This window comes from Triturus cristatus, chromosome 7 (genome assembly GCF_964204655.1).
Source record: "Triturus cristatus chromosome 7, aTriCri1.1, whole genome shotgun sequence".
Taxonomy (NCBI): Eukaryota; Metazoa; Chordata; class Amphibia; order Caudata; family Salamandridae; genus Triturus; species Triturus cristatus.
The window spans coordinates 1212499721-1212512416 of record NC_140590.1 but is presented as its reverse complement, the minus strand read 5'-3'; the positions used below and the strand labels follow the sequence as shown (position 1 = coordinate 1212512416).

At 46.8% G+C, this 12696-nt stretch overlaps 1 protein-coding gene across 4 annotated transcripts in view; it reads left to right on the top strand.

The window, feature by feature from the left end:
* LOC146811630 (membrane-spanning 4-domains subfamily A member 4D-like) overlaps positions 1-12696 on the top strand; it is a 416136-nt gene that overhangs the window by 199541 nt on the left and 203899 nt on the right. For all 4 annotated transcript variants that reach the window (XM_085618601.1, XM_085618602.1, XM_085618603.1 and 1 more), the window contains exon 4: positions 6169-6225. In XM_085618601.1, the coding sequence (XP_085474727.1) occupies positions 6169-6225 (57 nt within the window). The remainder of the gene's footprint in view (positions 1-6168; positions 6226-12696) is intronic.

Below are 12696 nucleotides of genomic sequence, written 5' to 3'. Positions count from 1 at the left end.
ATTGGCCAAGGCACCCCTGAGCCTGGAGGCTCAACGCAAAGGGCCGCACTGCCATTGGCTGGCCAGCAACACTGCACCTCAAGCCGGGGGAGCTTTCCAGAGGTGAGGCTGCGCCGCCCGGGATCGAGACAAGTTGGAGGTCTCCACTGCCCCGGACATCAGAAGGTACTGGCGCTGGGGGGGAGCGGTGTGTCCGGATGGGCTGTGGCAGGCCGCCTTTCCCTACAGAAGAGTGATCTCTAGCGCCAGCGCGTCCCGTGCTACGGCGGGGATCCTTGAGGCCTAATATCCCCTTCTTACTTCGTCTTCACAGCGGCACCGCAGTTGCGGGCCGCTGCAACGTTGGGGGCAAGTGGTTTCAGGAGTCCCCCGAGTGGGGCTCCCACAGTGTTGCCCCCGCTGGTTTGCTTTGGGGGCCATTTGCTTGACAGAGTCCCTGAGGGGGGCTCACCAGGCACGAGGAGTGCCAGTTTTCACTGGGCCAGTGCCATTTTTCACCAGCTGCCCCACTTGGCAGAGGGCAGCTGCTACATTGCGCAAACTGGTGACTAAAAGTCCTAGAGAGGGGCACAGGAGGCACACTGGTGCCAGGCCTCATTTTCACAGCTGCCCAGCAATTAGTTATCAGCTGCCACGTTTAGGCCTAAACTCTTGCGCACTCTTCATTTGCTGCATGTGCAGCCAGCCCTGACACTGTTGGACATAGGGCGTTGGAGCCCTGTGAGAGGCCAGTTGGCCTGGGGACAGTTTTCATGTGTTGTGCCCCCGCGTGCGGCACACTGTGTTTATGCCTAACTGTGATATCTACTGCGCAATGCCTTTATGCTCTGATCTATGCCTCTAATGATGTTTATGGTTGAGGTTTGTGCGTAATATGGATATGCTAAGGGTTTTTAGGCCTAAAATGTTTTATGCCTAATGTGATTATCATTGCATAGTGTGTTCCTAACTTTTACCAGTAGTTAATGGTGGTGCTCTACATTTATTATTTGTGCTACATTTACAATTGGTGATTTGTGATGATTATGACAGTGGCCCCGTCGTGTGTATATAATCCCCTGTAGATACTGCCCAGTGCTAGTTGGCACAGTGTATATTATGTGATTATGATCTAATGTGTTTATTATAATACAAAGGCTATTTTTATATATAACCTTGTGTGGAGTTCCTTTTGTTGTGTGCCTGGGGTGTTGTTGCTGTGTGCGTGTGCAAATGCTTTACACATTGTCTCCGGGAAAAGCCTGACTGCTCATGCCAAGCTACCAAGGGGGTGAGCAGGGGTTATCTTTGGCGTGTAACTTCCTTGCCCTGACTAGAGTGGTGGTTTCTGCCTGGCTTTGGCACGAGCCTTAGCCAACCAGAAATCCCATTTCTAACAGCACTTTTTTCCTCCTCCTGTGTAAACAACTCTAGCACCGATCCAACCTATGTTGAGGGATCTTTTTAGGTCTCGCCTGAGCCAGCACATGCATTGCTCTGGCGAGACATTTAGTAAGCGGCCTTTCGAAGTGCTACCAAAGCGGCCATCAGCTTGCGGTCACGCGCACAAGAGCACACGCGCCATGCTCCACCTCTCTAATATTTGCTGCGCGCGCATCCCATGCGTGCTATGCACAGAGCATGTCATCGCGATCACTTTCGCTTTCACCGCAATAGCGATGACTTTCGCTTTCACGGCCACGCGGCGTTACTTTTACGGCCGCGCGGCCAATGCCTGTCTCTCACTTGTAGTCTTTTCCTTTCCTCCATGCTTGTTTCACATGCCCCACCCCCTCCCACCATCCTCCCATGTGCCCTTCGTCTTATCTCCCTTCACGGCTTATCCAATACAAACACCTTTATTGACATAACAATAAACCACTGTCTTTCAAAAGTTTATCTTTTGTTTTCGTGGCCTCCTTCCTGCCTTCCCACCTTCGTGTGAAGCTATTAACTACCTCCTGGCCGGGGTGGGGAGAGGGGGGATAAGAAAACACACAGTGAAAAAGAGGCAAAGAAAAATTGGGAACATGCAGCCCTGCCGTGCTTGTACTGTTTCTTCCTGTCCCCTTTTTAGTTAGATGTTTCTCCCTGCTTGTACGTTTCTCGTCCCGCTCTCTCTCATTTACTTCACTTGTGTGTTTCTTTTTTCTCACCAGAGCTCCCTCTAGTCTGCTCTACACTATAATCTCTCTAGGTTTATTTTTTGCTTTCCTTACATGGAACTGGGGAACGGGGTTTGCGTCCCGGCGTCGGTTCCACAGCCTATGATTCTGGCGAAATCACATAATATTGTTGCGTGTAAAAAATAAAAATCTGAACTTCTGTACCTTTCTTTCTTCTCTACCACTAAGTTTAGCCTCCGTTCACCCTTCTTCCACTTCAGGCTCCATCTACATCTTCTGCCATCTCTAGGTGTGTTTAGTCAGGTCGTTCTCACTCTTTCCATTCAGAAGGTTCTCCCTCCTTCTACAGGGAGAGTTAATTGACCCCCGCCCACCTCCTGTGCCACATGTGCGTCCCACAGCAGTGTCCCCGCCAACCTCCATCCACGCTGTCCTCGTCGAGGGGGGTGGGGGTGATAGGGACCTGTAATTACGACCTCATTATAGGGTGCGCGCATGCGGCAGACCAGCGGGGCTTCCCTCTCAGCCCCCCTCTTTCTCCCCTCTCCCATCTCATTATTTCCTCTCTTCTGCCTCTCGAGTTACTCCTCCCAGTTCCACCCTCTCTTCTCTCTGGTGATCCTCTGTTCCTACCTACCCCCAGTGGCTCAACAAGGGAGCAGTGGGCCATAATGAAAGCAAGTAAAAAGAACTCCATGCCCCTCTGTTGGTGAATCAAATAGTGGCATATGTCGGTGCAGTGCGCCTGGTAACACTGCACCTTCTGCACTATTCATATCTAAGCCATTGCACCTCTCTGTCTGCTGGGGACTGCATGAATGTTTGTATGCTTGCGTATGACTGTACGCTCACCTGGACTCCGTGTGTATGCACGAGTGCAATTTGAAAAACAGTCAGAGAACCATATTTATAGTTGCCCTGTAACTAGTCTGAGCTTGAAGGCTGCAGTTAAAGAGCATTAAAAAAATGATGGGACAAAGATCTTTGGTAGGATATTTGAGTGTGGAAACAGAGTCCGAGATGTGGCTAAAAAGACAAGCATTGGCATAGCCAATAGGTCTCGCTTTTGGAACCTTATAAGTATTTAGTTATGCAGCACAATATCCTTGGTGCAACAACACCAGCTGTTGCATGGCTAAACCTTGTACCTTATAAGTGTTTGGCCATGCAACAGTTGATGTTGTTGTACCAAGGATATTGTGCTGAATAACTAAATACTTATAAGGTCCCAAAAGCGAGACCTATTGGCTATGCCAATGCTTGTTTTCATTGTCATTGTTGGTCTTTGACTATTGAGTGCAAAAATGACTTTGCGGTTGGCACATGGTTTCTCACCTTGTCCTTCCAGCAGGAACTCAACAATGCAGTGTACTGCTCATATAGCTAAACAAATGCACATGCGTTTGTTTAATGAGTGAGTTTATCTATGCTTGCTGTCATACAAGAACACAAATAGCTACTTTCCACTGTAAAGATACAAAGTCATTGTCACACTCTTCGAATTGCGCTACTGATGGTTGCTTGTCTTTAAGCCATACCAGGACTGGTTGGCAACCAAGATCAGCCCTAGCAAAAATGTTTAGCAGCCCTGCTCCTTTCCTTTCTTTTTCCATTCATGTTTTTATCTCTCTCTTTTCTGTTATGTCTGTCTCTTTCCACCTTACACCTCTCCTGTGCCTATTGTCATGAAGTCTGTGGAGGTGAAGACAGAGGTGGGAGCCCTCGATATTCAAAATCAGTCTCCAACAGCATCAGCCAACTGGGGAAATGCCCAATGGAATAAATAACCAATCTGGCCTGCGTGATTGGACTAGACGGAGAAAACTAGGCCTCCCTAATTAGTCCAATACATCAAAAAGGGGGAGCTAGAGGAAAACAAATGGAGAGGACCCTTCCTCCAAAGTATTAGTAAATAAACAAAAGGAGTCACTCCTAGGAAATTTGAAAGTGATGTCGACCTCGTAGTGAAGAAAAATGAGTTTTTCTTTCAAATAATGCTCACCCACTATGGTTACCCATTGGTGGCATGCTTCATCATAGGGTTCTTCCCTAACCTGCTACAGGAAGGGGCCTGCTACGACCAACGGTTACATGGGAGCATTGATAGTGTTTTCTGCCTATACACCTACACTGATTGCAATGATATCTGATTGTTTTTTTTTTGTAACAAACTAGGCTAAACATATCTGGCTAGTGGGAAATGGATTATTTTATTCAATCCCCTAGTCAACATGAATAAAAAATGGGGCTGGTGAGAAACTCCTGGGATAAATGTTCCTTAGTTTCTCTGGTCGACTAGTTTCAAGCCCTACACCAAGGCTTTTTATCAGGACCCCAGGGGGTTACTCCTTGTCACCACTCCTTCAGAGGTCAAATTTCTCTATAAGTGAAAGTGAGAATAAAATGGAAATAAATATATACAGCACCTATTTGGTCAGTTCTAATATCTTCTACAAAGGTTGGAAAAAAAGAAAAGAGACATTAAAAATATGCACGGCCAGAGGGCCTCGTAATAGCACTATGTTTTGTACATCATACACTAATGTGAGTAGATAGTGATATATTTCTCACACTCTGAATATGTGAGCACACTGTTAAAATCTTCAATGCAAGGGTTATGTAGACACACAATATACAGACACACATTGGACGTACTCCCAATAAAACAATAGAACACACATTACATTACATACATGTAATATGCCCTAATAAGGCCTCATGAGTCCAAACAGAGAAGAAGGGACACCTGTAGTCATACTCTGTTGACATAAAAACAAAGTATCCAAAATGGAGCAAGTTAGATGTAGAAAGCGTAATGGGGACTAACGTTAAAGTCAAAGTTTCACTAAACCCCGAATTCCGGATTTAGGAAATGGTCAGGGCAGGACTTACTTCATCAAGGCGTGGTGTGTCCTGTAATATACGTTGAAGAAGTGCCGCCTTCAGCATCCTAGTAGTGGTGCAGCACTAGACCGCATCGCATCTGGAAGATAAAATGCTCTCACTTTGCTTAACCGAGGTGAAATTTGACGACTAAAGAAGTGGTAACAAGGAGTAACCACCTTAGGTCCTGATGAAAAGCCTTGGTGTAGGGCTTGAAACTAGTCGACCAGAGAAACTAAGGGACATTTATCCCAGGAGTTTCTCATCATTTTTTAATCGTATCGAATAAGGGGTTAAATAAAATCATCCTTTTTCCACCAGCCGGATATTTTTAACCTAGATTTTTACAAAACAAACCCCACTCCGATATCAATGCAAGCAGTGTAGGTGTATCGGCAAGAAACACTATCAGTGCTCCCACATATCTGTCAATCGTAGCATGCCCCTTTCCGTAGCAGGTTAGAGAAGAACCCTATGATGAAGCATGCCAACAAGGGGTAACCCTGGTGGGCGAGAGTTATTTGAAAGAAAAACTCATTTTTCTTCACTACGAGGTTGACATCACTTTCAAATTTCCTAGGAGTGACTCCTTTGGTTTACTTGCTAATTAGTTGCCATCATAACACCAATGCTACACAGTACAAACAGCTCATGTACTGACAGACCTCCCCCTCCAAGCAAGATTAATACATGTTTGTGGGTGTCTCCTGGTGGCATATCAATGTTTTAGACCATTTGTTGAAATCTGGTGACCTCTTGTGAGATTCTGTGGTGGCGCCCTAAGGCAGTTATTTTCCAAAGCTTTAACGCAGTACCTGCTCTGATGAGCAGAACATAAAGGGAAGCCTCTTCACAGTTCTTGTTAGAGTACAGTACACTCTTCTGTGTTAACTTAGCCCTGCCTGAAAGAGTTCCCCTGTTATATCACCACTCACCAGACAAAATGATAGCATCTTCATGGTCCATGGGAACATTTAAATCGGGTAAATATCACTCTGGGTCAATTTGAAGTTTACATTGTTAAAAATTCTAAAGAACATGTATTTTTCAAGGTTACCAGTCACTGAGGCGACCAGATACTTGAAAATAAATTGCCAAATATAAATATTATTTTCATGCAACAATAATTTACCGATGGTACCACTGTCACTGACACTGTATTCTGTTTTTCCCCCAACAGTTTATAGTTTCTGGATCCCTATCTGTTGCCACAGCCAACAACCCTAAGATCAGTCTGGTAAGAGGGTTATTGTTGCTCAGTTTTTTTGAGAATACGATTTTCATAGTAATGGACTATTTTCATTTCTCATGCTTAGATGTCTATCGTTTCCACATGTAAACAATATTTGTCTCCCTCATCACAGTCCTCACTAATGAGATCTCTGCACTTCTAGCAAATGAATTACGAGGCAAATTAAAATCTTCCGGGCCATGGCACCCTCGTTCCAGATCCACAAGGAGGCGAGGCTTAGCATGAACCCTTCTGAATTTAATCTCCTTTAGATATAGGGAGGGATTTACACGAGTGAAAGCTTCCGCAGAGCAAAACTGTTGTGGTCTGTAAGGCAAAGAAGATTAGAATGAAGAAGTTTGTGTGAGTGAGTGTGTTTACATACAACGCAGAACAAAAGATCTGGGAAAGTTCAATTGTGCTTGAAACCGGGCCAGACTGGAGCAGAAAATAGGCCTAAGCTTCAAAATAAAAGTGGCCACACCTGGGGACTGGGAAGTAAAAAACCCACAAAACAATGGCCAAATTTGTAAGTCAAACGACTCTGTATGTTTTAAGATGTGTTGTCTGGTTGGTCTCCGACTGTTAGGTAAGCACAGGTATTTGTCATTTAATGGCTAGTGGTTCCAGTGCAAGTACAAATAAGGGCGACAGAGGACAGCCTTGACGAGAGCCACTGCCCACTTGGTATACTTGGGAGATGTGGCCTCCAGTGCGTGCTCGTGCGGTGGGAGCTGTGTACAGTAATTTAACCCAGTTCACATATGCTGGCGGTATGCCAAATTTCCCCAGTGATTTTATCATGTAGTCCCAGTGAAGTGTGTCAAAAGCCTGTTTTAAATACAATGTAATGCAGCCCGCGTTGCAATCTCCAGTAGGTGTTGTGCCCAGAACATGATATAGGCGACGTATGTTTGAAGAGGTGCTGCGCGTTGGCACAAAGCCACATTGGTCCGGGTGTACCAGGGTCTGTAGGTAAGGGAGGAGGTGAAGTGCCAATATTTTACTTAATATTTTATACTCTGTAGTAAGTAAGGAAAGGGGGCAATATACTGAAATGTCTGTGGCCAGGCGGCCCGGCTTAGGAAGGGAAACCACCAATGCCTGCATTGTAGTGGAGGGGAGGTGTCCTGCGTCTAGTGCTTTATTATATACCTGTTCAAGTTGTGGGACCATAGTGTCAGCAATTGTGGTAAAGAACTCGATCGGTAGCCTGTCTAATCCCAGGGCTTTATTGCGTGCTACAGCCTTCATGGCTTCCCTAATCTCCGACCTAGTGATGGGGCCCGCTAGAGCATCTTGAGCAATGCGGTCTAATTGGGGAAAAGGTAGGTCTGTGAAGAAGGCGTCTACGACATTTTCCGTCTGAGGTATTGGGGCTTGAAATAGGATTTCGTAATACTTGCAGAAGACTTTGTTTATGGCCTGTTGTGTGACAGCAGTGTCCCCCTGAGGTGTGGTTATCTCATGTATAAATACGGTTGGGGGTGCGTCCCGTAGGATACGCGCCAGCAGTGCCCTGTATTTATCCGCTTCAGAGTGTTTTAACTGGGTATATGTTTTATAGTCCATTACTCTGAGACGCTCCAGCAGCTCAGCGTATTTGATACGTGCCTCCTGGAGTTCCTCTGCTTTGTTGGGATCCCGAGCAGCGCCCCGTTCTGGTGCATTCAGATTATTTTCAATAGTTTTAAGGTCATTGTGTATCTCCTGCACTGTCCCTGCAGTGATGCTAATGGCTATGCCCCTAATCACAGCCTTAAATGCGTCCCATTCTATCTGTCTGGTGGAGGCAGAGTTTTCGGTGAAATAATTCTGAATACCTTCCGCCATAGTGTTCTTAAAGACGGGGTCTTCCAGCATCTGGGGCCATAATTTCCAGGTAGGGACCGGGGTGGGAGTCCTACCCCATGTGAGGGTTAATTTCTGTGAGTTATGGTCAGACAGAGTTTTGCCCAGATAGTTTGTATGCGGGATTTGCGCAGTGAGGGGTATTGAACAAAAGATTCTGTCTATCCTTGTGTGCAGTTGGTGTGTTGGGGAGAAAAAGGAATATTCCATACTGGTCGGGTTCGAGAGACGCCAGGCATCACCCAACTCCCAGCCCACCTAACTAGTGCCTCAGCCTGTTTTAATGGACCCCGCTCCCAGGATGGCGGCATGTGAACGATCAATACCAGTGTCCATGACCGCATTGTAGTTGCCGCCCAAAAATCCATAAGCGTATTGCCCAATCCGCTAAGACAGTATATGTTTGCCAAGAATTTATCTTGATCAAAGTTGGGGGCATAAGCACTGCCCAGTATCACTTGTATGCCATCCAAAGTTCCTCGCACTAGAGTGTATCTACCTTGTGGGTCTATACGTTGTTCCAGAGCTATGAAGGGGATCCCACCTCTGATCCATATCGTCGCCTCTCTAGAAAAGGCTGAGTATGATGTGGTGACCCTTACTGAACCTTAATGAACTACCGGAGGCACCGCGCCCCCCTCTCCACAACCAGCGCTCCAAAAAAGTGATTATGTTTTCATTTGACCACCGAAAAGGAAGACGGAAGAGGCAGAAACGTGTTAAAGCAGGCACTGATTTGGTTCATTTCAGAAGGGGTGGGGGCGCGAGGGAGGGAGAAAGGGTGAGGGGGGGAAACTGGACAGGAACTAAAGAATGCATGATGGTGTATAGAAATGCATCTGCGAATTCCTTGTCTTAAAACTTCACTCTGAGACTTTCAAGACATGAAAAAATTCTGGGCCCACGGCCTCCCGGGCACTTTTAAAGCCTTCTCCGCCTGTCAGCGGATTGGCAACAGAAACCAGCATTGGCATAGCCAATAGGTCTCGCCTTTGGGACCTTATAAGTGTTTAGCCATGCAACAGTTGCATAACTAAATACTTATAAGGTCCCAAAAGCGAGACCTATTGGCTATGCAAAGCGGCCGTGCGGCGAAAGTGATCGCGATCACAATCAAACATCAAAGCGGCCATGCGGTCGTGAAAGTGAAAGCAATCGCGGTAAATCGCGGTAAAACGCAGCGCCCGCGCCCGCGCACATGCACTGTAGCTCTAGGCTGGCCTGGTAGCACTTTTTGGAGCCCTCTCAATAAGTCTCGCCAGACCAGCGCATGCGCTGGGTCAGGCGAGACCTAAAAATGCCGATGGGAAATCGTTTCTTTTTAAACAAACACTTGAACAAATGTTGAAAATAAAATATGTTTGAAAAGGTAAAGGTGGGAGCAGCATTTGTTATGTATGTGCCCTGCTGCTGACGGAGAGCTGTGCTAATGGCAGCCACTAATGGACTCCCAGTGATAAGCAAAACGCGAGCCAGGCAAAACTTCTGTTCACAAATCAATCAGCAGGGATCAGTAACCTCATTAAAGCCTTTGATCTCAGATCCCCTTTCAGAGACAGAATGGGGGATGGACTGAGCCCAGCCACCAGGATGACTGGAGAAACACCTAGGAGACGATTCACTGAGACACATGAGAGAGCTCCCGCATTCCCTGACTGGGAAAACACACACCCCCTTCCCAGAGGGAAGAAAACGAGCACATTCCGGGACATCCAGGCAATTGATTGCTCCTTCCCCTCAGGTGTTTACGCCAGAAATATTCACAAACTCGCAGGCATGGGTCTACATCCAGGGGCTCATTTATGAGCCCCTGCGTCACTTTTGCGCCGCCGGTGCGTCACTTTTTGTGACGCACCAGTGGCATAAAACATGCGCCATGTTGCGCCATATTTACAAAGTGACGCATCTAGGTAGATGCGTCACTTTGTAAACCCCTGCGCCACATTATACCTGCGCCAGGTATAATGTATGCAAGGGGGGCGTTATGACGCAACAAAGGGTCGTAGAAGTGACGCAGTGAAATCTACGTGATTTCACTGCGCCACTTCTAGGGTGCAAATGCGTCAATTTCTTGCGCCTGCCTCACAGCAGGCGTAAGACTGATGCAGGCCCTTTCACATGGGGCTTGCCCCATGTGAAAGGTCACATTGCTGGAGTTGCGTCACTTTTGTGACACACTCCAGCGATGCGTCACTTTTGCGCCTACAGATACGTCAGAAATACTGACGTATCTGTGACTCCTTGCGACATGATGCGTCATACTGTAAATATGACGCATCACTGGAGTCGCAGGGAGGGCGCAGTGAGAAGTGGCGCATCACTGTTTTCACGCAGTGATGCGTCACTTTTCATAAATGAGGCCCCCAGTCTTTATGCCTGGCGCATGTGAAAACGGTGTTTATTCATTCATGCATTTGTTTAAATGTAAATGTAAATCCGTATTTGTAAAGCATGAACTACTCACTCTTATGGGTCTCAAGGCGCTGGGGGCCGGCGTGAACATTAAGTGAGCTATTGCCCAGAGTCGCATGGTGCTGAGCTGAGCTGCCGCCAGAGCCAGGGATCGGACTGTGAACCCTGTGCTCCGAAGTCTGCAGCCCTGGCCGCTGCACCACACCTCTCCACTGAAATGGAAATTTTAATGGAAGTTTGTATAGCGCATGTAACCCCAGTGGATATCCGAGCCCTTTACACAGAACAAATATTGAAGACCGGAAGCGAGGATGCTGTTATATGCAACATAGAATAAATAATGGAATCAATTCTACGTCGGAGAGGAAACCATGCAAAACATATGTGGTACGACATAGTAAGAAAATTAGGATTACAGTATGTAGAAGAAATTAAATAGGGTCTGGATAGAGGCAACCCACATGCCATCACTGGAATCCAGACAGTGACGGTCGCTGGATTAATTGTAAATATGACATTGTATATGGCATTGATCCTATCCATTTGATTCACACAGTATTTAAATTACACAAGAATTTACTACGCAGCTTGTCTGTTGCCGAACCAGTTTAATTTATCGGAATAACTTTCCAAGTTAAGACAGCTCTTTAAATCAACCCGAAAATTTCTGCACGGCCTGTGAAACTCGCTTCATATTTGCCAGCACTGAGATTGAAAAAAAGCATAATCCAAGCGTAATCCATAAACACTAGAGAAACACAATTGTGAAGAGAGTGCTTCGGTCGCATTGCCTCCCTTCCTTAAGAGAATCTAATTGCGCGTCCCCGGCGCGCAGGGAGGTTGTTTTGGAGTGCAAAAGGCCCACTAGAGGGTGCTCAAACACAAGTTAACCCCTTCAGTGCCCATGACGAGAAGGTCTCGTCATGGGCCGCGGTTGCGCTGTGCCCATGACGAGACCATCTCGTCATGAACCCCGCCCGCTAATAGAAAGCCCGGCACAGGGCGGGGAAAGGGCGGGGCACGCAAGAGGTTAATGCAATAGCGAAACCATCAAAAAACAAGCGCGGCCCATCACGGGAGGGACAGAAGATGTGCACGCGGGGACTGCCTTTACTGGCGGCGAAAAAAAAAGTCCCCAGTGTATCACGCCGCCAGTAAAGCATCGAATCCCCGCGTGCACATCTTCTGTCTTGTTTGTTTGTCTCCCCGCGTGCACGGTGGAATCGTAATGATTCCAAAAGGCCTCTACATGGCAGAGCAGACTGTTTTTTACCTCCGAAACAGTGTTTTGGCTTATAAGGGAATGCTGTGGTTGTTGTCTCCACTAGTAAACAAATGTTCCCCTTACAATGAGAACTTTCGTTGTCTTCCCCTCACAGGTCGTTTTCCTTCTACTCGGATGTAGTGATTCCACAAATAGGCGGTAGCCACTTGGCTCCACAGATAATTGTGGTGTTCTGCACACGTGGGTTTCTGTTGTCTTCTACTATAGATGTGTTTTCCTCCTGTAGGTTTGCTGTGTTTGACCCTTACTTCTCCTGCAATGTGTGTTGTGTTAGTTGTTTTTCCCCTAGTCATTTAGCTTCGCCTTGTAGGTTAAGTCTGCAGTGTTTGCTTCCCATTAGCCGCATAAGATATGTGAATTTAAGTTGTCTTCTGTGGTGCTGCTGCTTCGTCTCGTGGGCGATACCTGCAGTTTTGTCTCCTCATAGTTGTACAATATGTCCATTCCAGTGAGGACTGGCAATATGGCCATTCCAGTGAGGACTGGCATTGCCTACTTAAAAGTGTTTTCAGTTTATAAAAGGATGGATCGGTTGTGCTCTCGTAGAGTCTTATTGCCATGGCTGTGGGCACAACTTGGGTGCATGGTAGCCCGAAGTTAAATGCTCTATTTGCAGGGCGCAAGTTGAGGCTACGCTTGAGTAGACAGCGTTTACCCACTTTTTTCACAAGGTGGACACCGTCTACCCTGCCAAGAGGTTGGGCCCCACAGAAATATGCTAAACTTGTCATGGTGTAATCTTCAGACATGGGCACACTTTCAGCAGCACCTGCACGTTGTCTGCTTTAGTTGGGAGCAGCAACATGCAGGTGGGGAGGGGACTTATTAGATTCCAGCTTGGCCCATAACAAAGCCCAAAGTTAAGGGGCCATAAGGCTTCATTCTGTTGGTGTATCCTGGCAGGGAGCTATTTGGAGCTTCACACCTAA